This window comes from Trichoderma gamsii, assembly GCF_001481775.2.
Source record: "Trichoderma gamsii strain T6085 chromosome Unknown Scaffold_8.2, whole genome shotgun sequence".
Lineage (NCBI taxonomy): Eukaryota > Fungi > Ascomycota > Sordariomycetes > Hypocreales > Hypocreaceae > Trichoderma > Trichoderma gamsii.
The window spans coordinates 974,574-1,001,922 of NW_020171345.1; the positions used below are offsets into that span (position 1 = coordinate 974,574).

The 27,349-nt window shown below is 51.5% G+C and overlaps 7 protein-coding genes across 7 annotated transcripts; 3 read left to right on the plus strand and 4 right to left on the minus strand.

The window, feature by feature from the left end:
* Positions 1–1,629: 1,629 nt before the first annotated feature.
* On the plus strand, positions 1,630–3,379 carry TGAM01_v203259 (ammonium transporter MEP1; the record flags this gene model as incomplete). Its single annotated transcript, XM_018803983.1, has 3 exons — positions 1,630–1,696; positions 1,826–2,749; positions 2,805–3,379. 3 exons carry the CDS (start codon positions 1,630–1,632, stop codon positions 3,377–3,379), a joined length of 1,566 nt encoding a protein of 521 aa, XP_018662721.1.
* A 1,228-nt stretch (positions 3,380–4,607) lies between these two features.
* TGAM01_v203260 (hypothetical protein) lies at positions 4,608–6,755 on the minus strand (the record flags this gene model as incomplete). The annotated part of the gene is made up of 6 exons (XM_018803982.1): positions 4,608–5,174; positions 5,255–5,460; positions 5,526–5,671; positions 5,725–5,786; positions 5,861–5,928; positions 5,999–6,755. 6 exons carry the CDS (start codon positions 6,753–6,755, stop codon positions 4,608–4,610), a joined length of 1,806 nt encoding a protein of 601 aa, XP_018662720.1.
* A 2,941-nt stretch (positions 6,756–9,696) lies between these two features.
* On the minus strand, positions 9,697–11,083 carry TGAM01_v203261 (hypothetical protein; the record flags this gene model as incomplete). The annotated part of the gene is made up of 5 exons (XM_018803981.1): positions 9,697–10,141; positions 10,210–10,379; positions 10,437–10,504; positions 10,557–10,790; positions 10,849–11,083. 5 exons carry the CDS (start codon positions 11,081–11,083, stop codon positions 9,697–9,699), a joined length of 1,152 nt encoding a protein of 383 aa, XP_018662719.1.
* A 1,401-nt stretch (positions 11,084–12,484) lies between these two features.
* Positions 12,485–15,776, minus strand: TGAM01_v203262 (hypothetical protein; the record flags this gene model as incomplete). Its single annotated transcript, XM_024549168.1, has 7 exons — positions 12,485–12,591; positions 12,682–12,837; positions 12,922–12,964; positions 13,033–13,896; positions 13,999–14,957; positions 15,034–15,514; positions 15,774–15,776. 7 exons carry the CDS (start codon positions 15,774–15,776, stop codon positions 12,485–12,487), a joined length of 2,613 nt encoding a protein of 870 aa, XP_024406146.1.
* Positions 15,777–16,056: 280 nt separating this feature from the next.
* TGAM01_v203263 (hypothetical protein) lies at positions 16,057–16,479 on the plus strand (the record flags this gene model as incomplete). Its single annotated transcript, XM_018803979.2, has 2 exons — positions 16,057–16,148; positions 16,212–16,479. The coding sequence occupies 2 exons, from the start codon at positions 16,057–16,059 to the stop codon at positions 16,477–16,479; spliced, it is 360 nt and encodes a 119-aa protein (XP_018662717.1).
* Positions 16,480–21,489: 5,010 nt separating this feature from the next.
* TGAM01_v203264 (hypothetical protein) lies at positions 21,490–23,220 on the plus strand (the record flags this gene model as incomplete). The annotated part of the gene is made up of 1 exon (XM_018803052.1): positions 21,490–23,220. One exon carries the CDS (start codon positions 21,490–21,492, stop codon positions 23,218–23,220), a length of 1,731 nt encoding a protein of 576 aa, XP_018663818.1.
* Positions 23,221–23,669: 449 nt separating this feature from the next.
* TGAM01_v203265 (hypothetical protein) lies at positions 23,670–25,106 on the minus strand (the record flags this gene model as incomplete). Its single annotated transcript, XM_018803053.1, has 1 exon — positions 23,670–25,106. One exon carries the CDS (start codon positions 25,104–25,106, stop codon positions 23,670–23,672), a length of 1,437 nt encoding a protein of 478 aa, XP_018663819.1.
* Positions 25,107–27,349: the final 2,243 nt, after the last annotated feature.

Genomic DNA, 27,349 nt, shown 5'->3' on the forward strand with positions numbered 1-27,349 from the left:
AAAGGACACGAGTTGAGTCTGTCTCGGGCTCGCCAAGCCGAAGAATGGTCTTTTGGCGAGGGCAGAGAGACACGCACATAATAAGAACGACTCGTAACATGGCTTCTCCCTCTGGATAATAAGGCCGGGTATATTCGGTCAATTTATCAGTCCTTATCAAGCGTGGGAAATGGAAGGATCATAGAGAGAGACGAGGGGAAAAAAGTCGTACGAAAAAGATCAGGGTTGGAAATTTGCTGCTTATCAGGCCCCGTTCTATCCCAGCGGAAAGCAAAAAAAAAAAAAAACGCTGTTTAGAAACAAAAATCGATAGGCCCCCTGCGTTTCTGCGTGCGGCCTCACCGATACTCAGCTGATACCTGGCTCGCACAGCAAGTTGCGCCTGCACTTGCATGTTCTATTGTTGTCGCTGATCTAGCCTGATACGGGATAGCGCTATCTCAAACCCACTTCCACATGCGAAAAGGTACGTACCGGGCGATTTCAATGACCGTATCTTCCTTTTCGTCGTACGTATCTCGATTACAGCACCAAAGCGCGCCCACTCTGGCTGGGCCTTATCTCGAGGTACCTTGTATCGACGCTTCTGTGCTGAGAATCCGCGTTCGTGGCGCTGCGCTCTTGCCCGATTCATTTGTTGCTGTTTCCAGGGTCTCGCCCAATTGCTCTTTCCCTCAGGACAGGTGATGTAATGGATGCTCAAATAAAGAGAAGGAAGGGTGGGCGCATACCGAATTAACAGGCAAGGAGAAGAACAGACAAAAAAGAAATAGATCGTTGCCTGCTAAGAAGCGCCATCATCGTCAACATCATTTCTGCCTCTCGCCTGTCTTATCTTTTGCCTTTTTGCTCCATGCCTCAGAGTTGCAGATTTGCGCCGCGCTTCGAACTAAGCCCTTAGCCCCAGCAGTCCACAGCCTTCGCCCCAAGATAACAACCGCGAGATGCTATCCACGAACCACGCCCCCTCCGATGAGCGCACGCCCCAATCAACTGCTCGGGTCTACTTGAGTCTCTACGCGGGTGACGCACCCCTGGTGTCTTATCTCTGGCCTCAACGGGGCTGCAACGGGGCCTGTCTGGGGTAACTGGCTCCAGCATGGGCGCCAGGGCTGCTGCTGAGGGCAAAATGGGAAGAGGCGTGGCGGTCCTGGACATGGGCCCGGCGGGTTTGCACGCGGCTTGTCGCCGGGCTGTCGAAGTCGGAGACAGAATCCGCTGCTCCCTGCGAGATTGACGGCGATGCGAGTAGTATATACAATACAACTTAGCCTGTTCGTTATCTCCAAGCCTCGTCTCCTCCGTCTCTCCGTCTCTCCTCCTATCTGCGTCTGCTCGGCTATCCTTTCCTCCTTCTCATCTTTCTTCCTCTCTCCTGCACGCCTTATCTCTCCAGTCGAGCCAGACGTTACCCTCGAGGGCATCTTACTTCTGCAACCTTATCAAAGCACTACCGACCGACCTGTTGGGCTCGCTGGACGTCGCCTTGCTTGTGCCGGCATCCGACCTTTCCCCAAAGCTTCTCGTCGAACCATCTCATCTCCGCGTCTCAGCTTCCAGCAGCCTGGTCCCCGTGGCTGTCTTCTCCTACTTCGATTCGACAAAACCCCGGGTTTCGCTTAGCCCATCATGTCCTACGCCCATCTCGGGGCCCCGACCGTGTTTAACGGGACAGGCTCCAATGGAGGCGATCCCAGTATGTAACGACCGTAGCCCTTACCTCTCGACCCCGTTCTCGTGTAGCACATGCTCCTTAACCCGATATGCAAGTCATATCGAGGCCGTCGACGGATGACCAGACGTGACTGACAAGCCCTTGCTTCAGGGACCGAAAATCTGAACCAATGGTATCAGTCCGGAGACCAGGCCTTCATTCTGGTGGCCGCCTGTATGGTGCTTATCATGGTGCCTGGCGTTTCCTTCCTCTACTCGGGTCTCGCTCGCAGAAAATCTGCCCTCTCCATGCTCTGGGTCACGATGATGTCCTTTAGTGTCATCGTCTTCCAATGGTACTTTTGGGGCTACTCTCTGGCCTTCAGCGCGACCTCCAACAATGGATACATCGGCAACCTCAACCACTTTGGGCTTCAGAGAGTCCTGGCCACACCCTCTATTGGATCCCCTCTCGTCCCCGCTCTCCTCTACTCCTTTTACCAGATGATGTTCTGCGCCGTTACTGCCTGCCTGACAGTTGGGGCCGTCGCCGAACGTGGCCGCGTCGTCCCGAGCATGGTTTTCTGTTTCTTCTGGGCTACTTTAGTCTACTGCCCCATGGCTTACTGGGTATGGAACCCCAATGGCTGGGCTTTCAAGAATGGAGTCCTCGATTATGCTGGCGGTGTCCCTGTCGAGATCGGTTCCGGTGTCTCGGCTCTCGCTTATTCCTGGGTCCTTGGCCGCCGAAACGAAAAGATGATGATGAACTTCCGACCCCACAACATCTCTCTCATCACCCTCGGCACCGTTCTTCTATGGTTTGGATGGCTGGGATTCAACGGCGGATCCGCCTTCGGAGCCAACCTTCGAGCCGTCATGGCTTGCTGGAACTCATGCCTCACGGCCATGTTCGCAGCCATGACTTGGTGTCTCCTTGATTTCCGTCTCGCCAAGAAGTGGTCCATGGTTGGCTGGTGTTCCGGAACCATCTCTGGTCTTGTTGCTGCCACTCCTGCATCTGGCTTCATTACTCCCTGGGCTAGCATCATCTTGGGTGTTGTTGCTGGCGTCTGCTGCAACTTTAGCACCAAGAGTAAGTCATTTTCGGCGTGGCCAATGAGAAGTCAGAAAAGCTAACATATTCACAGTCAAGTTCCTCATCCGCATCGACGACTCTCTCGACGTTTTCGCTGAACACGGCATCGGTGGCATGGTTGGCCTCATCTTCAACGCTTTCTTCGCTAGCGGTAGCATCATTGGTCTCGACGGAGTCAACAGTGGCGCCATTGGCGGCTTTCTCGACCACAACTACAAGCTCATCGGATGGCAGATCGCTGCCATCGTTACCGCTTCCGCCTATGCCTTTGTCATGTCTGCCGTCATCGCCAAAATCATCGATCTCATTCCCGGTCTCAAGCTGCGCGCCTCTGAGGAAGCCGAACTTCTTGGCATGGACGACGATCAACACGGCGAGTTCTCATACGATTATGTCGAAGTTCGACGTGACTTTTTGGCCTGGAGCCCCCACCGCGACGAGCCTGCCCACGAAAGCACAATCTTGATTGAGCCTACGCACGGCATCCAGGAGCACGCGAATATGGCTCGCTCTGCTAGCCTGGCCGAGACTCATATGGAAGAGCCCAAAGCCGTATCGTTGTCCGACGCTGGAAGAGACCGTCCAGATAGCACCGAGGGCAGCCAGAGTAACGAGAAGCGTGACTAAAGTTACGCGTTCTTATGCCTTCCTCTATCTTTTCTTTTTACATATTGGGGGTTTATACAAAAGCCGTTCCTGTTTCTTGTAACATTATTCGCGTCGGCAAAATTTTAACTCGCATGCGACACTGTATTTTTCAGGGGTTAAATCTACTTGTTTTGGGTATTATGAATCAGCGGGCGTTTTGGAGCGTTAGCCCTCTTAGGATAGACGGGTTGGGATGGATTGTGCATAGAGCGCGAGCAATTTTGGAGATACCATTCGTACGGATGATTATGGATGAATAAATAAATATCATATAATATTACACCAAAGTCTTCTTTGTCACTGTGATGAGCTACTCTTGTTTGACTACAACTACACCTTGGATGGAATCGCATGGAATCTTAGAGTTGGAATCCATTTGGGCTTTCGATTTATGTTTGAATATTTAGAACTATGAAGTCTTGTCAGATATCTCTGTACTTGATCGACATTTCGATAGAGCGTCTTGATGCAAACGGAAGATTTCTTCTACAATAATGATCATCAGCTGTTTACGACGTTGTACGAGCAAATGCGTAGAAATAGATGAATTGCGGGCCAAATATGGAATCAAACATTTCGTGCGCAGCACTATGAATGAATGAATATTATATTATATTCCATTGAACACTTTTCATCAACGTCTTAACTGGTCTTGTTTGACTATAACTACACCCTTGGATGGAATCGTGGAATTCAATAATAAGTAGATGCGTTGATAGCTATTTGAGCTTTCAGATGATAGCTGAGCCTTCAGAGCGTGAATTGCTTGTTGATATCTCCGTATTTCACCAAGGTTTCGATATAGCGTCTTAAGAATGGCGGAAGAGACCTCATTTCATATTGGTTATTAATTGTTTATACCATTGTACCAAGTAAATGTGTAGATGGAACATGGATGGATCATAGACCATGGCCTGATGCTAGATTTCTGAGAGGTTGTACGAGCAAATACGTAAATTAAGAAGACAAGGAACTGCGATGATGTACAAATTCTGACGCTGTTCCTATATCACACAGAGTTTCATTTTATTTATTGTCCAAAAATCCCAATCAAAGCTATAGTCGTCCATAGTAAATGCCCTAGCGCCGTATATTCCGCCCTTGTGATAGATGTCCCTCAACGTTGTATTACAATTTCATGCATCGTACTTCAAAGTTAAAATCCTTTCTAAACCTTTCAGATCTTCTTAAAACAAAGACATTTCCTCTAAACGATGGGAGCACCGTCAGTAATCTTCCCATACGGCTCCTTGAGGTAATCTCCAAAGCAGGCATGGTCGAAATTGGCCTTTGCCGTCATTCCCTCCTGGATCTTGACAAAAGTGTCAAACTCGCACCAGCCGTCCTTGCGACTGGCGTCACATTCTGGGAAACTCAGGCCCAAGGGGATGGTTCGCTGGTTGAGCACAAAATGGACGTATTTCTGCTCTTCGCCGCGCAGATAGCCGTCGCGATTTGGCGAGACGGGCTTGGGCGTCTTGATGATCTCAATGTCGAGACGGGCACCGAAGGGGGTGATGTGGGCGACGGTGAAGTTGTGAGGTCCGGGATAGTGATCGGCTGGGAGCTCATCTGCGAATTGGCGGAGGCCAAAGGCAGTGAGGATAGAAACAATGTTTGTATCATGGGAGAAGTCAAAGTAAAGACTTTGGTTTAACGGGAAAGTCTCGGTGTTGTTGTCCAGGGTGATGTTGATCTGTGAACCTGAATAACCGAGAGTGTGATTCTGCAAACGAGCGAGGACTTCTTGCTGGTAGCCAATACCAGTTGCTCTCTAAGAATAGGATTTCGTATTAGTATACTGATATTCACAGACGGCATCTGAGATTCGCTAAATAAAAAATAAATACGTACCCCGACAGGACTGTGGAAGGCATTGCCAGCTGAGAACCACACGTCGATTGAATAGCCAAAGCCTTGCCACTCTTCGTAAGTGAAGAGATCGCAAAACGTGCTGAAGCCGTATGCGACCGTCTCGTAAGGACACATGGTTTGGGCATTGTATACGTCATCAATAGTCCATTCGAATCCCTCTGTCATCCCTTGGAAGCGTTTGAGAGCTATTCAGTGTCAGCGGTCGTGCTGTCTTTGAGTTAAAAAAAAAACAGATAGGATGAAGTCATACCGTCTTGAAGATAAATATCAATCCACTTTTGCCTAGCTTCGTTGGCAGCCGTCTTAGAGAAAGCATTAGAGCAGCTGAGAGCACCCGCAAGGGAGTTGTTGAAGCCGCTGGCCTCGATGATGACTTCAATAGTTGCGTTGTTTGTCCTAGATATTTGTAAGTCATGATCACGAAGAGAGAGATGGAGTAAAGCTCTCACCATTCCAGTCCAAAGAATCCAGCCATCCAGTTCTCCGCTGACTTGAGCATACGATCCTGGGTCTATAATGTGCCCACTTAGTATATGTCGGTGCCGGATGCTGCTTAGCAGATTTCAAAGGGCAAAAGAAGCTTACCGTTGTTCGGACAATAATCTTGCTATTCGGGTTATACAGACTGCCGTACATGTAGCTATGAAGGACTCCTACACAGATGAATGGTCAGTTTCTTGGTAGCACATAAAAATAACATCAGAGCAGAGCCTCAATGCTTACCCGAGTTGTACAGCTCTTCACGCCCCTTTGGCACCAGAATCTCAGAGCCAAGATGATACTCCCATCTCTTGAGGAAGCCCAACGGCCCTTTCGGGTTGAACTTGTCAGAGGCATTGGCAATGCGCTTAGCAAAGTCAACAACGCCGACACCAGAAGTAGGATAGCGGGCTCCATGACGAGACAGCATCTGGACCTGGACAATCTCAGCTCCTGCGGGCAGCGGGTACTCGTCGACGCCAAAGCCCGGAGAAGGAAAGTACGGAGACAAATAACCCATCATCTTAAAGATGGTGTCGTTGCCGGGCTGCATGCCCTTGACAGGAATGGCCGTCTGCAGCGGCTCATTGGGCACAAACGTCGCCGTAGGATCAAAGGTCCTTGTCTGGGCCAGAAATGCGGCGTTGCCGGTGGCCGTTGGCCCGGGCCACAGATTCGGCGACGTCTGGAAATACTGGGGCACTTTGCTCGGGCGGCAGGGGCACGAATCGGATCCGCGGCCGGGGAAGAAGTATGGCAGCGACAGGTATAGGTTGGAGGCCAGGAGCACGACTAGAGCCACGATAAGGGCGATGATGGTCGTGCGGTAGCGGCGATCAGCGCGTGACCGGCGCGGCTGGAGATATGTCGTGGACGAGCCAGCCTCCTCCTCGATGGCTTCTTGCGACTCGTCCTGGTGGATGGGCTGGTAGCCCGACGAGCTGCCCGCCCGGGGCTTGCCGGCTGGCGGCTTGGCCTGTGACGCTGTCGGCTTCGCCATGACGATGGCTTGATTGCTTGATTTGTTTGCTTGCGTGCGTGATTGCTCGGTCGATCGGTTTCGGCGATGCCTACCCTGGTCTCGGTGGGCAGACAAGAGTGAAGCCCGAGTCACGCCCAAGGCAGGGCCTCGTAAACCAACCACTAAAGAGTAGCTCCGGTAATAGAGCCAAAGCCAACGCAAAAGAAAGAAAAAATCAAGATGAAAGGATCGCCAGACGCGGTAAGCCGGGGCTACAGCTCCTGGAAGTGCGGCTGATAGGCTGATACTCAGCACGCCGGCAGAAAACTCTCTTCTGTTATGTATCCGTACTCTTTTGTCTCGGGTCACGCCCTCTCGCCCTCTCGCCCTTGTCTCAATGCCAGTCCAATTAGGTAGCAGCTATCTCGCGTATGTGCGTCCCAGTCCGACGGCGCGGTAACGATGCGCGCGATGCGATTTCGATTCGATTCGATGCGACACACGATTTCGATTGGGCAAACGTCGGTCGGTATATTGGTGGCAACCCCTTTTGGCAAAAGCGAGCAAAGCAACAAATACGCCCTTGCCTACCGGCTCCGATTCATGGGCCGAGCCTGGTCTTGCGTTATGCGAGGGGACGAAAAGAGGGAGGCGGGGGAAAAAGCAAAACGGAAAAAAAAAAGAAAGGGAAAAAAAAAAACACCCAACGGCGTCGAATGAATGAGTAGGGAAGAGAGATGAAGCTTCAATGTATGGATGAAGCTGCCGCAGCTGAAGACATGCGTGCCCCACTCAAGGCAAGGAGACAGAAGCCAAGTTTCGAAAACGGGGTGCCTTGAAAGGCTGCTGTCACCAACGCTTTAGCGCTGTAATTCCGGCGCTCCCCCCGTGACCGCTGGCCCCTGTAGCTGATGACCGGCAAGGCTATCGAGGCCCGGTTGTTAGTGGCTTGAGCCGCTAAAGTCACGGGGAAGCCATCCGCCGCTTTTGGCGCTGCAGGGCCGCTCTGTTTACTGGTAATGCTGTCCGTTATGGAGCGAAATGCATCAGTCGAAACATTGACGCTCTTTTCAAGTCCCCCATGGGTCGGTCCGTCTTTTCGAAATTAATATTTTGCTTTTTTTTTGCTTTTGCTTTTCGTAAACGCTCAGGATGGATCACGATGACCCATGGCTAGATACTCATTCATGCCAGCTGCTCTGCATTATTTCTCAGCCTTCAATTTGCTCTCTCACATGCTTAGCTGTTGGTAAGTTGTCGCTATCACTAAATATGGTACCTTAGTGAACTACTCAGACAAGATCACATCTGCTGCTAGCACTCGATTTTCGACATCACATCCGATCTCCAGAAACCATCCATCTACCCGCCATCTGATCCTCAGCCGTTCATCTGATCTCCCCTCCTTATCTGTCTCACTAGAAGATCATGCATGTCTCTCGTCTCGTTCGGCGATCCTCACATCCGGGCGCCTGTCTAAATCGTGCTTTAGGCGATCTTTATGTGACAAAAAAAGAGGCAGTTGAATCTGTGACCTGTCATAAAACACGGGATGTGTTAGATGGCAGTGCCGCCATCAAAAGCACTATATTACCTGTACCTAATAGCAATAATAGCAGCATGGATTCAGCTCACTGCAAGGGTAGCCAAAAAAAAAAAAAAAAAAAAAAAAAAAAGAGAGAGAGAACGGGAAAACTAAAAAGCAAGAACAATAACTGCGTGGCAAGGAGAAAGGAGGAAGGGGAAAAGCAAGGAGAACAGAGAAATCGGGCGCTGAGCGCGGATTGTTGCCTACTAGGCATTCTTACCCATGGCTTGGAAACGCCCTGTCATGACGCAAATATCTCTTCCCAACCTGTAGGTATACCTGAAAACACATGTCCCCATGCAAATTTCTTGTCATACCAGTTCCTGTTTTCTCTGCTCTTTTTTTATTTCTTTTTTATCTTTTCTTTTGTCCCCCAATCTCTTACACCCTGTTAGATATCCACTCTGCTGGTCTCAGCTAAGCCCCCAGTCCACTGACATACCCATGTCAACGCTTCTGAGACATCGAAATGCCTGATAGGGCTAGTAGAAGCACCTATTGGCAATGCCATGCTCATAGTGTCTGCAGCTTCTTTGCTTTTTGTCCCCCCTTACGTACATGCACTTGGCACCGTTGAGGCCACTGCCGCGTTTGATTTCCTTACCGCCGTGTAACCAAGCACTCATGTCTCTACACGGAGCGGCCGCCCAAGACACGCAGTGAGGAGCCGCCAATAACAAATGCTGTATGTGCTCCTCTATACCCCGTCACTAGTCTCGTGATCCATGCATCGTTTCTGACAGGGTTGATGTATCCAATGGCTTGGATCACTGCTGAATCAGGTGGGCTCCACTTTCGACTACATCCATAACACCAAACAAGTGCTTGCCATCTTCTCCATAATGGGCACTGAAGTGGTTAATGCCCTGGCAAACAAGATCTAATTTAGAGTATGAACCGCTGCCTTCTGTTTCATCTTGGTGTCGCTGACCAAAGCTTCTGGTAAAAGGTGCAAACTCATATCAACGTTGGCAGTTCCCAGCACCCTCTAGGCGAAGTTCTTTAATGTCAAAATGTGCATTCTGGTCAATCTATCTAGTCTATACCTAATCTATAATAATCGCGAAAGTTGTGGGTGGATAGTGAGTCCGAAGGCAGTGTTCTCTACCCATCCCGTCTATAATGCTGCCAACAAAAGAAATGAAATAATGCAGTGAGCTTTTGTGTACATCCTTGCAGATTCCCCAGTCTATGGTCCTTTTCTTTGCCTGCCGTAAGACGCCATCAAGGTCAAAATCTAAAACGTCACTTGCCAATGTAGGGAGGTTTCTCTGGATCAGTAGCGCTCTCGGCTAGAACCAGCCACCCTTTTCAGTCATGTCAGGTCACAAGGGATCGCCCGGCTGTAGGATCGGAGGGCCCGTTCCAATCGGGCGACGCTGGCTTGCCAGCCTAGTTGGGCTGGGATCGTAGAGGAAAGTACCCAGTGGGCATGGGCTCGAGGTGCCACACCTGAGTTCCCGCGGGGCCAAAAGCCTTGTTCCACTCAAGCTGAAGGTCAAGAGGGATTTTCCATCCCATCTCGTCATCACGGAGTCTCATGCGCACAAGGTGTCTGCGCTGATCGGCCTCTGCACCGTTGACAAAGCCCGCGCGTCGGTGGAGGACAGCCAGGTTGTTGATGAAGTGGATGTCACCTGCTTGGGTGCTGAACTCAACCTTGGTTGCCTCTGCAATGTCCTGGATCGCATCCAGAGCCTCAATTTGGTTGGCGGTGAGGGTGGGAAGGTGAGCAGGTCTGGCGTGGGCTGCACTTCCCATGAGAGCAGCTCGACCAAAGTTGGTAATCAATCGGCCATCTTCGTAGAAGAAGACAGGTCGGCATTGGAACTTGGGGCTGTAGAATTGAACACCGCGTTAGCCTCTGTCTTGTGGAGCCGCATCTTGGAGTCCCAAGTCACTTACAATGCAAATGGCCAATCAGATCGAGCCAGAGTTCGAATCAGATCGGGGCGAGTGGCGGAGAGCACGTTGTAAACGGTGTAGGTTGAGGCGATGATGCACTTGCCTCCAGACTTGGCGGCATTCCTGGTGAGCCAGCTCACAATATCTCCGGCTTCCTCATTGTGGAAAGTCTACAAGTTTGAGTCAGTGGGTCACAAGACGCTAGAAACGCATTCCAGATAACTTACAATGGGGGAGGTTGAGTGGCGATGGTGCTCGGCCTTCTCCTTGGACGAGTTGTCGGCAATGATGTGAACTGGGGACTTGTTAGCCTACTGATAACATGGGGGCAGCCAGAACTTTCTTACCCAGCATGTTGCCCTTCTTGTCCTGGCGGCCGCAGCGGTTCGCGATGTAGGCCTGGACGCCGAGATAGATGGTGGTCAAGTCTTCGACAGCGTACTTCTTGGAGTCGAGTCCTCGAAGAACGGCAAATCCCTTGCCTTGGTGAAGATCATCACGCATACGGCTTAGCACGTTGGGGCCAACAGTGGGAAGCGGGAAGGTGTCAGGAGTGACGAGATCGCCATCCAATTCAAGAGCTGCATGTTGTTAGCAGAGCTGGCCAGAGGATGCGCTTGCCAATGGCAGACGGCTCACCTTTGAAGTGCTTGAGAGCTGCCTCAATCTCGTCAATCTCAGTCTCGCTCAAATGGTGGATATAGTCAGATTGGCGAGCCAATTGCTGACCAGTCCAGGCCAAAGGCGAGTCCAGGACAGAGGGGAAGCCATTGGGCAGGCTGGACATTTCAGCGGGAGGATCAGGCAGCTTGAACTCCTGGTGAGAAGCGAGGAGCTTCGAGTCGGTGGTAGGGCCGGCCATGGAGTACGCCATTGTGGAGGACAGTGGTATCGTTTTCTTGGCTGTTGGAGATGGGCTTGATGCTGGATTGGAGTGGCAAGATGATGGAAATTCAAAAGAGTAAGAGAACGAAAGTGCACAAGTGTCACAGATCTGATTTGCTAAGCGAAGACGATGCAAAGGTAGAAAAGAAGCAAGATGTGGAAGATGATTGGGAAAAAGTAGAAGACTCGAGGAGATTGTGCGGTCCTTTTAAGTTGGAAGGAGCAACTGATTGACTGCCTGGTGAATAGGCCTAGCAGCAGACCGCTTCGTGTCTCATTCCCAAAAGCAAAGAAGCTCAAGAGCATGCCTTCCCAGCTCGCTTCATTCGCTCTACTCACCGCAAAAACAAAAAAAAAAAAAAAGCAAATCACCGGAAGCTGCCCGTGATACTTGCCTGTTGTGGGACCATTCTCCCTACTGACGGCATCTTAATTAGCATCATACTGGCGGAAGCGAAAGACGGGAGCGAGCATAAGGCCCTGGTCATGCTTTTCTGAAGATGGTTTAGGTCAGAAACAAGCTCTCTTTTCGTTTTATTAGAAAAAGGAAAGGAAAACAAAAAAGGAAAAAAGGCAATAGCCCTTGTCGTAGGTAGCCAATAGCCCATGCCAATGTCTTATTCGCTAGTAGGCAAGGTACCTTGGGTAGCTTCAGCTTCATATCCAAGCTTCATCCAAAGGTGAAAAGAAACGAAAAAATGACACACCGCCGGCTCGCTTGTTTGCGTTTGTCTATGCACTGAGTAATTACCGAAATGCTTGCTGCCGTGACGGGACGGCAACCCCTACTTATAAGTAGGTAATTAGCTAGATATTGTTGATATGAGTCAAGAAGTTCACCGCTTTCCTCGGGTGACATCCCGTGCCACCACTCCGTACCAGTCTTATAATGATCTATTGGCAAAGGGTGGCGAGACAAGGTTCGATAAGTACGATGATATTAGGTTAGAGTGCGTTCTTTGACCAATGAATCACTGCTATAGCTGTTTGAGAAGCAATCACAACATGTATTGAAAGCCATTGCTCTTAATCATGATTCATGGTCAAGGCAGCCTGCAAGCCACCTATGCATCAGATCCACCAGATCGCGATCACAATCACCGATCCATCTCGCGCTAATTCCTGGCATACAGGGGGGTGTACTGCCAAATATGTAAACAACTTGCTGAAACTCCATCACTGGACCAATCACTGCCTCCGGGGACCTGCATGGTGTTCTGCGGGTAGGCTATCTAGTACCACCATCATCTCACCGCTTCAACAGGTGCCACATGACTAGGTACTAGGAAAAATGACCCAGATAACCAAACTCTCTGTCCTCCTTCCCTATCTCTATTCCTTCCGGGGTATTGAGGTACTCAACACATGAAAAATAAATCTCAGAGCAGAGTTACACATTAGTTGTGCTTGGCTGCCATTTCTCGTCAAAGAGCTGGCTGACAAAATAATAGTCGTCCTCGTATACTCCATTAGAGCGAGCTTGGTTCCACTCTTGTTCTATGACGTGTTAGCACAGGCTCAGGAACTTGGGCCTTTGATGTAGGGTATGATGTATGGTATGAAGAGGGCCGGGAAACGGGTGCTTACGGTGTCGCTGGACAAGTGCCCTAGTCGCACGGACAAAGCGAATCTTTTCCTCATCTAGTTGCGCCAATGCTCGCAAATCTTTGTCTTCACACTCATCAGAAAAGGGGATTCTCCCCTTGTTGCAGTAATGGAAGTGTGCGAGAATGACGTTTGCTCCTGTATCGCCGTCGCCGACGGATCCCAACCGTTAGCCACCGCGTCTGTGCAATGATGAGTGGAGAAGGGAGAGAGGGGGCTTACCCATATGGTATTCTCGTACTTTTTGCTCTCGGGCAAACCGACGCTGCGGAAAAGCACTATGTCAGTGGTCTGGGGTGCATATATTGCTAGTCTCTGTGAGGAGAAACTTACATTCATGCCATGTTTGATGGCGTAACTGGCATCATGCTTTGTTATAAGTGCGATATTATGAAGCAGAATAAACGACACCAGATAAGTCACTAGCCAACTAGTTGGTTTATTCCTGAGCATCACTTTTTGGAGGTTATCCAAAAGCTCGTGCCTAAGTTTGTTTTGGATGTGATGTATCAGAATCGTGTCCATCTGTGCACCCATTACGGGAGGCAGTGGAATTTTTCCGTGATCGGGGCTTGACTCGTCAAGGATATTTGCTGGCATGTCTAGAGTTTCTTTTCCGACGATAAATGCGGATGTAGTTGACAGACGGATGGCTACCCACAGTCGAAGCGTCCAATTGAGTAGCCCAAATGCCTCTGACGTTCTTTCCTCTTTTTGCCACATATGATAGGCCAAGAGGTAGGTCTTGTACAGTAGATCTTCCTCATTGCCAAGCATGGTTGAAAAAATGTCTTTCATAGACTCTCGGATATAGGTGGTGTACGCTGATGTGCCGGCCTCCACATCTACAAGTGCATACGGCGGGATAAGAGCCGACTTCTTGGTACCTTGATAGGCCCATGTCCGCTCTAGTTTGTCGCCTTCCTGTGGAACAAACCTGCGAACCTTGAGTGGGAGCTGCTCTGTTGAATAGCGCACGGAAACGTAAACAGTCCTAATCTCGGACGATGCCCATAGCTGGATGGGGTCAGAGGTGCCTTTGGTCCACCTCTGGGTCCACTCATATCCTGGAACCTGGCCCGTTTTATAAAGTGTCATGTCGGTGATCTTGTATCGGACACATGGCAAGCGTGCTGCCTTTGTATTCTCCACCTTTTTGCAGGGCAAGCAACACCCGCCTGGAACATCAAACTCGCACTACAGAAGTAACGCCGCGTCAGTCTTCTCCGAGTACATTGAATCCCGTTGTACAGAGCGGTACGGACACGACGGTTTGGCTTATGGGAACTTGCTACTTACTCGTATGCGCTGCATCCTGCACCTGAGGCAGGAACCCATCCGTCTTGTTTGGGCGGTCTGTTCTCGGAGAGCTTGGTCTCTAAAGGGGCCCCTCTTACCATTTCGCTGCTGGTTATCAGCAGTGGGGTACTGTTTCTGGGCCACAGCATTGGCTCTCTCTTCCAAGATTGCCGGCTGAGTCGTTGGTCGAGCTGAGTTTTGTGCCGACGGCACATTATAATTATACACATTAGAAGACGTTGTTTCAATGCCCACCAATAGAGGACGGGTAGGGCGCGTATCAGGAGCCGGATCACGCCGCAATGGTGAGCTGCCCCCCATTCCTTGAGTCCCTCCAATCGGAATTTCATCCTCTGGCGGCACAGCAATTATTGCCTGATTCAGTGACAGTTTATACGGCTCTGTGGGCAGAAATTGACTGGAGCCATTATGATGGGAGTCAATCTGGTCAAACTGCTCGTGACCTGTGCTGGCAAGTTGATTAGTGTACACAGAATGGGGCAACTCCTGCAGCAAGGCGTTGTTGAAGGCAGGGTACATTTGGAGAGCCAAAGTGTCGAAATTGAGCAGATCATTTGAAAGCACTGATTGCTGTAAAAAATGTCTGTTGTCAGGTGCAATGAACTGTAAACAGTCCAAGCTCAACAGATTATCAGAGATCGGCTCTTGTTGCAACACCTGCCCAACGTGAGGCGCAATGTCAAGGAGTGGGTTCAGACCGAGTAGATCAGTAGAAAGCGATGCCTGCTGTGATAACTCGCTACTATTGGTCGCAATGAAAGAGCTCAAGCCAAACTCATCACTGGGCAGTTGTGCCTGTTGTGGTGATTCGCCATTATCGGGTACAGAGTGCTGCAGGGAGTTTGTCGTCTGGGCCGACATAGGCGGCAATACTTCCATAACAGGTTGCTGAGGCGGCTCACACACCACAGCCGCTGGGGGCGGAAGAGCTTCGTACCCTATCGGTCAAATCATTAGCCTTCTATCGTTGTGCTAGAACGGAGCTATAAAGTAGCGGTAAGGTAGCCTGCATACCGGCGGGCTGCTGCTGCCACCCGAAGGTACAGCAATTGGTGATAGACTCTGCCACACGGGCCAAGGGAGAGCTTAGTGATTGTACATCAGAAAGGGCGGGTGCCCACCGTGGCGTAATTGACGCCGAATCATGATCCCCTATAGGCAGCTTCTCCTGATTGCCTATGCTAGATGACGGAGACTCGTCTGCTGAAGGCATCGAGTTGAAACCCATTAATCGTCGACGTTTCTGTGGGTTCTCTTCAATGCCAGAAAAGTAAACGGGGTTATGACCAGGTGAATATCCTGACGTATAACCAGTGTTTTCAAAGGAATAGCAGTCAGGAACTATTGTTGATTGACCCACCAAGACCTGGGGATCAAAAGTCAAGGGAAGTTCCGCAAATCCCGTATCAACAGTTGGATATTGAGGCACCTCAGATGGTGATGGGACTGCCACTTCAAAAGTCCCTAGGGATACAACTCGCTTCCTACGTGGCCCCTGTGCAATAATTAACCTGTCTGTATTGTTGCAACTGAGACGGGAAAAGAATACAAAAGATATGCCAAAGAGAATATGGTGATGTTGTACGGGAAGAGGGTGTATAAACGAAATTCAGCAGAAGCCGAGCGAGCATTAAAACGGAAAAAAAAAAAAAAAAAGGGCTCAATGAAAGACACAATCTCCAACGGTAGACGGCGGGAAAGGGCCAAATATATGTCCTGCAGGCTTCCGCCGTGGGGTGAAGAAAATCGCTTACCATGATGCCTGTAGATAACTGAGGGGTGTGTCAGACAGATACAGCGTGGTAGTAGGAACAGAATCCAATGTATTCGCACGTGGAAACCGAAGTATCAGCTGTGCTCTAGAGACAAGCAGTATCAACCAGGTACAAAAGTTGTGCACTAAAACGCCGGATGAAGTTGAGTGACGCCAGGGGAGGGGTGAACAAGTCCGGTGGCACCGACTCGAGCGTTGGCTCTCGCTATGTAAAACGATAGGTGGAGCGGAGTGCTAGGCGGCCGAGCAGGAGCGGGAGCACAATGAGCTGCAAAACTCCAAGACGAGGGTTCGACACCGGTGAAGGCAGTAGGCTGGCGGCTAGAGGGCGAGAGGCCAGAGACGAAGGTGGCATGTAAGTAAGGAGTCCAACTAGCGTTGGGTTGGTCCAGTCCAATGACGGTGCTGATCTGCGAAGTGCAACGGCCTGGTTAGACTCGTCCAAGAGGCGTAATGGTCTCGTGCTTGCCACCACTCTAGTAGCCGAAGATGAATGTGTTCCCGGCGCTGGTCGTGCTGTTGCTGTTGCTGTTGCTGTTGCTGTTGCTGTTGCTGTTGCTGTTGCTGTTGCTGTGCTGTGCTGTGCTGTGCTGTGCTATGATGCCGCCGCTGTTATGCCGGCTCAATCCTCACTGCCCGGGGGCTCGCTCCTCGTCAAACGCAGGGATACGGGTAGCGCGGATTAAGATCTGGGGGCGTGTTGCAGAAGTGCATAGGTCAGCGCCGACACAGTCCAAGTGGCTGGCTCCCCGAGGGCTAGACGACGATGGCGGTTCCAGGAGAAGAGGAGAAGCGAACTCGGTGAAGAAGCAGAGGCCTAAATCGCATGTATTTGAATGGGACTGAGGGGTACCGCCCACGGCCAGGGTGTGGTCGAATAGTTGGGATGCGTGCCCAATTAATTTCTCATGCTCTTATTGAGCAGAGCCAGACGGAGGCGGGCTTCCCCATTGGGCTGGCATCCCATCGAAAGTATTGCGGGCCAAGCTGTTTTGCGCAGTCCACAGCTCTGGCGACGAGCGAAAGGAGCATAACGTATTGCGCCCGAGGCTTCATCACAGACATAACCAACGCGATGTGAGAGTTGGGCATATACGGCACGAGAAATAGCTCAGGTCATCCGAGACGGCGGCCGCCTTCAGGCCAGGACGACAAGCCTCTGTTGCGTGCCCAACCGAGCTGACAATGGCAGCATGCAGCACAGGCAAGTAGGTATTATTCGGGGTAGAATGGACCTTGAGTGTCCAGCTCAATTGCGAAAAGGCCAATAAGAACCAAGCTTACCTTCAAAGCTATTATGGTGCCACAGATACCTGTAGAATGCAGCTTACACGCGGTTCGCTCATTTCGCTCGTTTCCATGCAGGCGGGGTCACATGTGTTGCAACCCGCATCTTAAAAAAGCGCAGAAATCAATTCAAGCCCCAGATGGCCGTCTTGGGCAAGCGGACCCTAGGCTGTTCTGTGGCTTTTCTAAATCAAATCGAAGAAACCTCGCCCCATATGGAGGAGTTGAGTGATCGAATGGTATACTACTTGGCTTCCTACATAGGCTGGGATGTCGATAAAGAGCAAGACGAAGCACACATCGGCGAGTTGACGGACTTTTGTCCGCCGCCGGCTTTGTTCCTAGTATGAGTATAGTCGTATCAGGCTCGAGACCGCCGAATCAAAGGACCAGGTTGAGTGCTACCACACGCAGAAACTCGCAATGGACGAACCGCTTGAAGTGGGGATCGGTGAAGAGGTGCATGACACTGCTTGCAAATCCCAGCACGCACTGCTATCTGGGTTGTTATTCCTGGTAAAAAACCAGATGGAGACTTTCGTCGCCACAGGGATCTTGATCTATCCGGCTCGGTAGCGCAGCTCAGTGACCAGGGGTGCCGGGGCACCTTGAACTTTGAAGGCTTGTGGGAACTTGGACTTGATGGAGAGCGGCCGAAGCAGAGTCTTGGTTGTAAATGCAGGTCGGTCAAGCCACGAGGCGTATGGATATGAATGCGAATTCCGGCTGCGGCGTGGCGCATCAGCAGGATGAAGTCGAGGTCGCCGTCGAGGTCAAGCGTGCGCGGCCGTTCATTGTGTTTTCGCGTGGCTGATCGTCACTCGAGACATTGCCGCTCCCCCACGCCACGGCGGTAATTGTGTCGCAGTCGCTGCAGCTCGCGCAAATGGCACATTGCACGGCATGCAACTAGGGCGCTGCTCGCAATCATCAGGTCAGTCCTCTTTCGAGCCGGCGTCTCTGCGATGCTGACGAAAAGGGGGCAGTCGGCGTCGCACAATGCGGCGTCGATGCTGCTGTAGGAAGTTATCCCCACGGGGTTGGCCAGTTGACGTCTCATAGAGACTGTGCCTTACTCGCTACTAAGCTAAGGTCGCAAGCTGTCGACTTAAGGTAGGGCGTAAATACTACTAGTAGTACATAGCGGCGGGCCAGATCCCCGTGCCCACTACGGAGCACTCTGATTAGCAGTGAAAATGCCCCATATTTCTCCGCTTGTGGCCAGAGACTTTTGGCCGGCCTGCCTGCCTTGTCTTGCTTAGGAAGGAAGCGTTCCGTGCCTTCTACAACTCCAGGCCCAGCCAACTGCTCTTGCCCAGCCAGTTGACGCCACTCGCGGCGACTTCCCCTCGACTGATGCAACTTGCGATGATATCAGACGGCTAAAGAGGCTGTTGCAGAGCCTCCGATGAGCAAGTGTTTCGGAGAATCTCGCTCCTCTGTTGCTTCGCAGCTTCTCCCCGCTGCTGCGGCTGCGGCTGCTCGGACAAGTGGAGTTCATCTGCTCAGGGCCCATCTGCGCGTCAACGTCATGGCAAGCATGTCCTCGTCCATGTTCCGTACATGCACTCTTCCTCCAGATTTCACTCTGCTGTGTCGACGCAAATGTCTCAGGGAGACGCATATTACGAAAATGCAGCTGTCAGAAGAACCGCTCGTATTGCTGCAAGCGAGCTATCAACGGTAACGTCTGCTCCGTATTCCTTCTCTTATCGTTAGCGACACCGAGGCTAATCTCTTCATCCAGCTGACACCTACTGCTTGAGCAAGGCTGCACAACGTCAGATAATTTCGCCATTTACCTATTGCAAGACACGCCGGCCAATTCTATCCACAGGTGCAGTGTGCATATGCAGGCCGACTCGACTTGCGATGGTCCACCGCAGGCCGTGGCAGGATGAAAGGACAGGCCACGACTCGAAGCGGCCATGGGGGGAGAGGGAGTGCGGCTTGAGAGACTCGTAGCCAACAACGGAGGTTGTCCGCCAAGATACGCATGTGCACCCGGCTGCATGCAAAGGCTGCTTTGCCATACAAGCGTGCCACGGCCCCAAGTCGTTTCTGTCTCCCGTTCCGAATGGCGTCCTGCAACCTGCGTCGACCGGTGAGCTTAGGTAGGGGCGCCACAAGGCCGCTAGCTATGCGAGACTGCTTAGACTCTGGCGGGGGCTAGGAAATTATCCAGCTCGATGGTGTCAGTATGTCGGTGTGTCCTTCGGATTCCTCGCAGCTTATGCTATTCAGATGGATAAAATTCTCTGCGACCAGGCTGCAAGGTACCGCTGGCCCCCTCAGCAAGTCACGGCAAGGACGCTGATACTTTCAGTTTAGCTCAGAGACTTGCGTTTATTCTAGCTTCTGGTTGAGGGGTCAGTTATCAACTTCCGAGGGCGACTTGTGATCGGCTGCTGTCTTATGGGCGTGTGTGTTCGTGTGTACGTATAAAAGCATTTCGACGAACGCCTACGTCAGTTATCCTCAGCATGCCGTATTGGTAGCTTATAGCCGTGAGTGCTGCGGCATCTTAAGGACACCACACCAGTCATTTTCCAGATGCATCATTCATCCTAAAGCTGTCGACTGCTTGGGTCCTGTCATGATTGCTCAACTGCTAGCATGGCTAGTTCTTACAACAGGCGTGTAAGTGGGTGAGAGATAGTATGATTATGACGTGCCAGCAATCCAAGTTACGTTACGCTACGCCCCTGGAATACAAGCAACAAGCCGCTTTCCGAGCTTCTTTCCGCTAATAGACTCCATGAATCGTGCATATAATAGTACCAGGTATAGCATGGCAGCGTGTCGTGAGCTCCGCTCCGCTTTTCTGCTGCGTCTTTACGGAGTATCTCTGATCAGCTCAGCAGGGTCCTGGCTCATCAACAGCATCATCGGCCACGCGCTCGGTTCCATCCAAACGTCTTGCTTTCCGACGGACATCACATGACCATTGCCATAGGTTGTCGCGGCCGAGGATGGCTGCATATATATGGCATGCCAATATCACAAAGTGCCCCATAGGTTGAAGCCGTGGCAGCCTAGTACTAAGGAGCATACGTACCAAGTACCATGATACTATTGGCGCCGGCGCAATTCACTCTCTCTCCACTCTAGACACAATTGGTTTCATTTGTTACTAGCATATCTTGTAAATAGAGAAAGACAAGGCTTTGGGGGCGAAAAGGGTGTTTTGCTCCGCTCATTTCCGTCCTCGACTCAGCTTGAGCAAACAACAGCTGTGCTTGAAACGTACTAGTATTGGTTTTGCTCTGCATACGAAGCGCCGGTGGCGGCCAGCTATGACGCCAGAACCAATATTGAAGACACTGACTCTACACTAATTTGGACATGATCGTAAGAAATAGGGGAAGAGGCTGGTCGACGGGACGATCAGCCGCAAATAGCCTCCACGCTCGGTGTCGAAGCTGCGTGCCCCCTTGCTGTAGGTTGCCATGCTCGTGGCTACCAGTAGTGCCTAGCAACGATGATAGAGCCCCGTCCAGCTCCCTTCTATATCCAAAACCATCCACTTTCCATCTCTCTTGGCCTATTGATGTTGGCAATTTGATTCTGCTTGCCCATCGAGCAGGGCCAAACCTTGCTGCCCCATGCGAAGGCAAGCAGAGGATCGTAATCCCTCCAATCAGCACTCAGGCGAAATAATGAACAAGGCAAAGAAATCAGCCCCCAGGAGCAAGAGTGCTGTATTGCTGTAGCAGTCGATTCTGCCGCGTGCACGTCCTTGAGCGACCTGACAGCTGCAATTGTAGCACTGACAGCTCCGCTAGAGGGGCCAAGGTTGTGCCGGAGCTCCGCATCCCCAGCCGTACAAACAGCCTAAGGACAAGTGTGGCGGCAATATTGCGCTGTAGTCGGGCTTTCGCTGGCCGCTGTAAACACGACTCCTGTGGCAGGATCCTGAGCAGCGTTCACAGCAAAGATCAATCAATCGATGTTGCAGGCTTAATAATGGCACTGGAGATGCCTTAGAACGCAGGTGTCAGTACTTTGGTAATCCCAAGGCCAAATCATGTGATCGGGCAGATAGGCAGATGGCTCTGAGCTACCAAATCCAGCCAGATGCAGCTTTTATGCATGACAGGAGCTGGGCAGCCGGTCACAAATCATTTCGAAGCAGAACAAGTGACACGGCTGGCCAAAGTTCCTCGTCTCTCTAGCTTATGAGGGGCTCAACGCATCGACCTCGCTAGCCTTGTGACAAACCCGCAAACAAGGGCGCTTCGGCCGAATGCCTCAAGCTTGAAGAGCTTATACGTGGAATAGATACCCGGTATCTCATTCAAGCTGTCTTTCTGCATTTCTTTTTAGAATTCTTCAATCTTCTCGCTCAAACAGTGCCAGAGTAGAGTGCATCAGTCCTGTCGAAATTCCATCGAGACACAATCGCCAGCATGGAGCTCAGCCAGCAGTCAATCCACGATGTCATTCATCCAACAGCAGCATTCTGCGATGAGAGTGTTTGGAAGCAGGCTGCCGCGGTGGCTGCCATCCACGACGCCAGAGATATTCCGTGGCAAGAGTCCCTGTTGAATCCCAAGAACCGTATCGACAGCCTTGAGCCTCTCAAGAAGCCCTTGTGGCGTATCGATGGCTGCACTGCATTTGGAACCCAGTTTTATGCCGTGCCTCTTTTCATGGAGTCGATTCCTCCCTTTCGGATTGACGTCTTCATCCCTGAGCCAGCGACGCTCTCTCCCGAGCTTCGCAACGTCCTCGATATGGGAGTGGCTTTCTACACGAGAGATGAATCTCGCATCTCACAGCTTGGAGTTACTCAGCATTTGCTCCGGCTGCTTCAGCATTGGACGTCGACCCTGAAGGACCCGCGCCAGATATATCAAAACATACCCTTTGGCTCGAGGATCGTCTTCAACAACTTCCCCAAGGACATCAGCCAGGCTCAGGTCTCCATCGCCCCGACGTACTACCTCGAGCGCCAGATGCTGTCAGTGGCAGGATTCCAAAAGATCTGGGGTCCAGAGGTGGATCTACCTCAGACTGTCGACATTCACGACGTCGTGTATCTGTCACAGTTGCACGACAGCGTCTGTCTGATCGAGTATGGGGGGAAAACTTGGATCTTCAAGGCCTTGACGAGCTATACCAAGTACCTCTACCACGAGCTGCGACAGCTTCTCATTATCAAATCTCACCCCAATGTCATGGCAAGGCCAGCTCACCTCATCACAAAGAAATGCACCTTTGGCAATAAGACGGCCGTGCTCGGGTTCACGCTAGAGCTCCACGTTCATGGCAGCCTGCGTGACTTGATCCCCTTCTTGCAAGTACACGATCAGGTATCGCTGGCGGACAAGGCTAAATGGTCTGTCCAACTCGCCTCCGCCTTGGTGCACCTCCGTGAGACGTGCGGCGTCTTCTATCCGGACCTCCGGCTTGACAACATTGTGTTGACGGGATCTGGTGATGTTGTCATGGTTGATTTCGAACAGCGTGGCGTATGGTGTGAGTTTGCAGCACCAGAGGTCAATGCCATCGAGTACGTCCGGCTGCTGGCAATCGACGATGAGATTCCTTCGGAGATTAGAGACAAGTATGCTGCCATCCTGACGAGCATGCTTCCCGGATGGGAGGAGATGGGTCAGGGAGAAGACTACATCTGGCCGTGCAAGGGGTACAACGTGCCATGGGCATGCCTGACCCCCAAAGAACAGGAAGCCTGCGAGGTGTACATGCTCGGTCGCGTCCTCTGGTGCATCTTCGAATCTAGCAGCGCTCCCCAGCGAGCTGCCGTCTGGCTCTCCTACCGTTGGGAGCCCCTGGTAGAATTCCCCGGCTACACCCGCACACCACCCGCGATGCGAGATCTCATCGACCGCTGCACCCGCGGCCGCCAAGCTGGGCTTACTAGGCTCATCGTCCGCCGCAGAGACAAGCTGGTGCTCCGAGAATTCGAAAATACGGGAGAGTCCACGGCGCAAGACGTTCAAAACGTGGCGCGCGACTGGTGGGCAAGGGAGATTGCAGACTCTGAGGCGTGGCTCCAGAAACGCGCGGAGGGCATGGAGAGAGGCAACTGGAACGAGAATTACTATGATCGGCCTACGCCGCGCGAGGTTTACGACGAGCTTGACAAGTTCCGCAAGGACAACACTTTGGGCTAGCTAACAGGTCAGCTGCCGTTGTAATAAAAACGCCTGGTCCTATGTGCGAACCGTGAGCTTGCACTTGTGGAAGGGGGAAACGAAGCACATATAAGTCTAGATATACGACGGCATGGCATAAGCACATAAAGAGATGCTTTTTATAGGGAACAAATTGATGACATTTTAGCAGTTTGATCGCAATGTATTGATTTTATTTTGAGCTCTAGTTTATTTTACGCTCGTCTAAAAAAAAAAAATTGGTTTAGTATGGATGCTACTCTATATATAGCTGGTACAGTAATGGTACATGTGCGCCATCCTCAATGGTAATCAAATGAGAACAAGAAGATTAAATAATAGAAGAAAAAGTGAGAAAAAGAACGGTAAGAAAAAAAAAAATACCACGACCAGCGTGGCCAAAATCTAGAAGAGCGAAACGCAATCTGCCCCAACACATATGTTGTTATTCACTTCATTCTCTTGAAGCGTCGATAAGTGCTGTCCTCTTCTTCAATTTGCCTCTTCAGACTAGCCCTCATGATCGGCGTCCTCAGCCTGCTCAGTAGCGACTTGAACTTTTCAAAGTACGACACCGGAGCGCCGAGTCTCCCAATATCGTCGAAAATGGCCTCTAGGCTATGGAGGTGTTGGCTCGCCGCTTCAGGAAGCAAATTAAGCTCCGCAATGGCAAAATCCGTATCCCTGTCGCCAATTAGATAGAGGTACAGGTTATGCTCTGTTCGTGTCGTCGCGCTGCCAGTGTCGACGTCTTGGTTACGGGATACCACTGCGGAGAGTATGTGGATGAGCGTGCGGGCGGCGGAGGTTGCCTCGGAGGGCTGAAGCGGCCGGTCTCGCGTGTATATGAACGATTTGATGAGTTTTGTGCAGCCTAGGATGTGTTTCGCCGCCCAAGGGACGTCTGGCGGTGTTTCTGTAGAAGATGCTGTTGTTGTGGAGGCTGGGTCTGAGGCGTATGCGTCGAAGACGCGGAGCACGCGGTCGACTCGCTGGGAAAGTTTCCTAAAGGAATCGTTGATGGGATCTCTGGGGCGAGATACGGACTGGAAGTAGTTGAAGAAGTGGTGGTTGTCGAGCAGCATGCGGAGGACTGTGTAGTCGAGATCGTTGCGCTTCAGCACTTTCTTTTCACGAAGCGGGCTGCTGCTGCTGTCAAAGATGTCTGGGCGGAACTCTTCCGGCGACATGCCATAGACGGCTGATAGGAGCTCCCGCGACTCTTGGACTCGACGAGATGTCACGTCATCATCCCCCGAGACGGCTTTTGGGTCGACGACTGGACAATGGAGATCATCGGACAAGACGTCAAGGCGATGTTCCGAGATGGCCGTGAAGGGATCGCCGAGCTCTTGCGCGAAGCCGTCTTCAGTCATGGTGAGAGGTGTCTTGGGATCGTAATCGTACAGCGTCTGCTTTGCAAGTCGATCCAAGAGCCATATCAAGTGTGAACATGGCTCGAGCTCGCCGCCATGCCCACAAGAGCATGTTAGTTGAGAGGCGGACCCGTTGCCGGAAGCGCGAATGCGAACGGACTGGGTGACGAGCTCGGTCATTTGAAAAGCATATGTGTCGTCAATGAGCCGGCATTGCTGCAAGGCTATCCTCGGTGGCTCGCTAAAGACCCTTCGTACCGCGTCTTGAGATTCTTCTGGAAGATGATCGATGGCGTAGGAGAGCTCGGATGGGGATTGCACTATGGCGGGCAGCTCGTCGTCTTCGTCACCATCGTCGTCAGAGAGATCCGAATACGACTCGTAATCAGAGCTTGAATCTTCCACGGGCAGTCCTTGTTGGTAGCCAGCCTCCGAAGTAGCAGATAGACGACTGGTGGGAGACATGTCTTCGAGGGTCAGTCTGCTGAATGGGGCGACTGGTATTGGCATTGAATCAGTCGCGGAGTGTTAATACGGACTTGTTCGGCAGCCCCTAACCAATATATGGTCATGTTGCGGTAAGAAGATAAATCGAAAAAGGGGACACCTGACGGTTATATAGAACGGTGCGAAGATATGATGATGTCAAGGGGGGCGTATGACTTGCCAAACCAACAACATTAGCCAACAGCAAGGGGGATATAACCGGGCCTCTCTTTCCTTAGATAGTTGGCGTAAAGGCAATGATGAGATAGAGAGTTAGTGCACCAATTGGGAATATACCTCGTAAGGGCACAAAGAAAGTCGTGCTCGTCGCCTGTCATTGGACGAGAGGCCATGAGCTCGGAGGGGAGGCTGTCTGCCATCGACTGCATGTCTCGCCTCGTTGGATGCCCCCAATCCGGCCCCTCCCATTCCCAAAGATGTCATCAATGCACCTAGAAAGGGGCTGTGAAGGCATCAAAGGCAGAGAAGCCTAGTACCAGCACAATGGAACGGCCTCTGACTGGCCTTGGCGATGCCGGGGCTGGGCCGGGGCCTTCAGCCGGTGATGTGGGACCCGGCCGGAGGCTGTTGCTATTGGTAGTTCGGCCAGGTCCATGGGATGAACACGTCGTGATACTAGAGTTCAGTATATTGAAGCCTGGGATGTGAATGCTGGTTTGCAGCCTCCCATTGGACTCTCTAGATCATCCATCCTCTCCACGCACATGCCCGGATATACTGTCCCTGGCACCTGTATCCATGCATTCACCAGCACAAGTTCCCGGCGTGACTCCGTTGTCCTGCTCTAGACTGCATATCGCGAGGCTTCTTTACCCTATTCTCAAGTCAATATCAGCCTCGCCTGCCAGCTGTTGGAAGATCCAAACCTGTTCCTAGAGCATGGCCAGGCCGGGACGACGGACCTAGCGTCTGCAGCCAAGCCCTTCTGCTGCTATATCGATACCTCGACCTTGGCCTTAGTAGGAGGCCTGAGGCTTTCCACGATGCCGCTCCTCTTTGAAAAGAATCCAAAGAGGTGCTGGAGCTAGAAGAAAGAAGAGGACTCTGTAACTGCGACCTCGTGTAGTCTGCATGTTAGTTTTTGAAACCCGGCCAAAGGACCAACTCCACAAAGGCGACCGCAAAAGAGACCCGAAAAGCGCTGCGCCACGGGCTCGCCTAGGGGGCCTTTGTTACAGCACCTGTGTTGCTTCAAAGCTGCTGCTCCAGAACCCCCCCGGCACAGCGCTCCAGGGCTCAAACAGTGGAAGCGAACAGCGCTCTCGCAGCGGCTGCACCGCCCGCTCCAATGTCCACTTTGGCCGGCCCGTTTGTGCGGCCCGGCTGTTGGTCCAAAGGCCGTGAAGCATCGAGTCCATTCATAATTCACGCTTTTCTAGAACACCGCCCGGCGAGGCGAGGCCATCTCTGCGACCGGCTTGAGAGGTTTTGGATGCGACTGAGATGTACTCCCAAAAATACCTCTGCGGTAGATTCTGAGAGGGTCTCGAGCCCTGTCGGCAGCCCGCGAGGCGTTTTTTTCTTCCTCTTCTGCCCGGCCATCGAGTTGAGAGATACCAGCGAGTGCCGCGTTTTTCAGATCGTCTGGAGGTGAAACGGTGTATCATGTTGCCTGTAGGAGGTAAAATATGGATGGCTTAGTAACGTTTCATAGCGCAGGACATGAGGAGAGCTTGTCGCAGACTGCGACTATAGATAGGTACGTATGCATAGGTAAATATCTCCGTGACCAAAGCAGGCAGAAACGTCCATGCAATCGAGTCATTATTACCAAAGGCATTCAAGCATTGAAAATGATGTCATATTAGCTACTGATAGACAGCCGTTTGGCGAGCAGTTGGCGAACAGTTGGTGAGCTTCATGGATTCTACATTGTGTGCATTGTACGTCACAGAGTCTTGGTTATTACATGTAATTACTTTGAGCAATTCTTCGTCATCTATCACATCGGCAAGGGCCCATGTTTGGCTGGCAAGCGAATAAACGCTGCAGCTGTCATGAATATTGAAACTGGCTCACTGAAACGAAAAAAAAAATTCCAGCCCGTCCTTTCGTCATCTTTGTCAAAGGTTGGAATACGCGTGCGCAGTTGGGGCATGCTGTTGATTTCTCTGGTTAAGGCCTCGGGAGGCAGGAGATGTTCGCTAGTAAACATGGCCGCAAGGTAGGCTCCGACCAAATTCCGAAAAAAAGCAGTTTATATGTGACTTGCTATGTCGTCACTTGCCGTATAAACACCCTTTGAT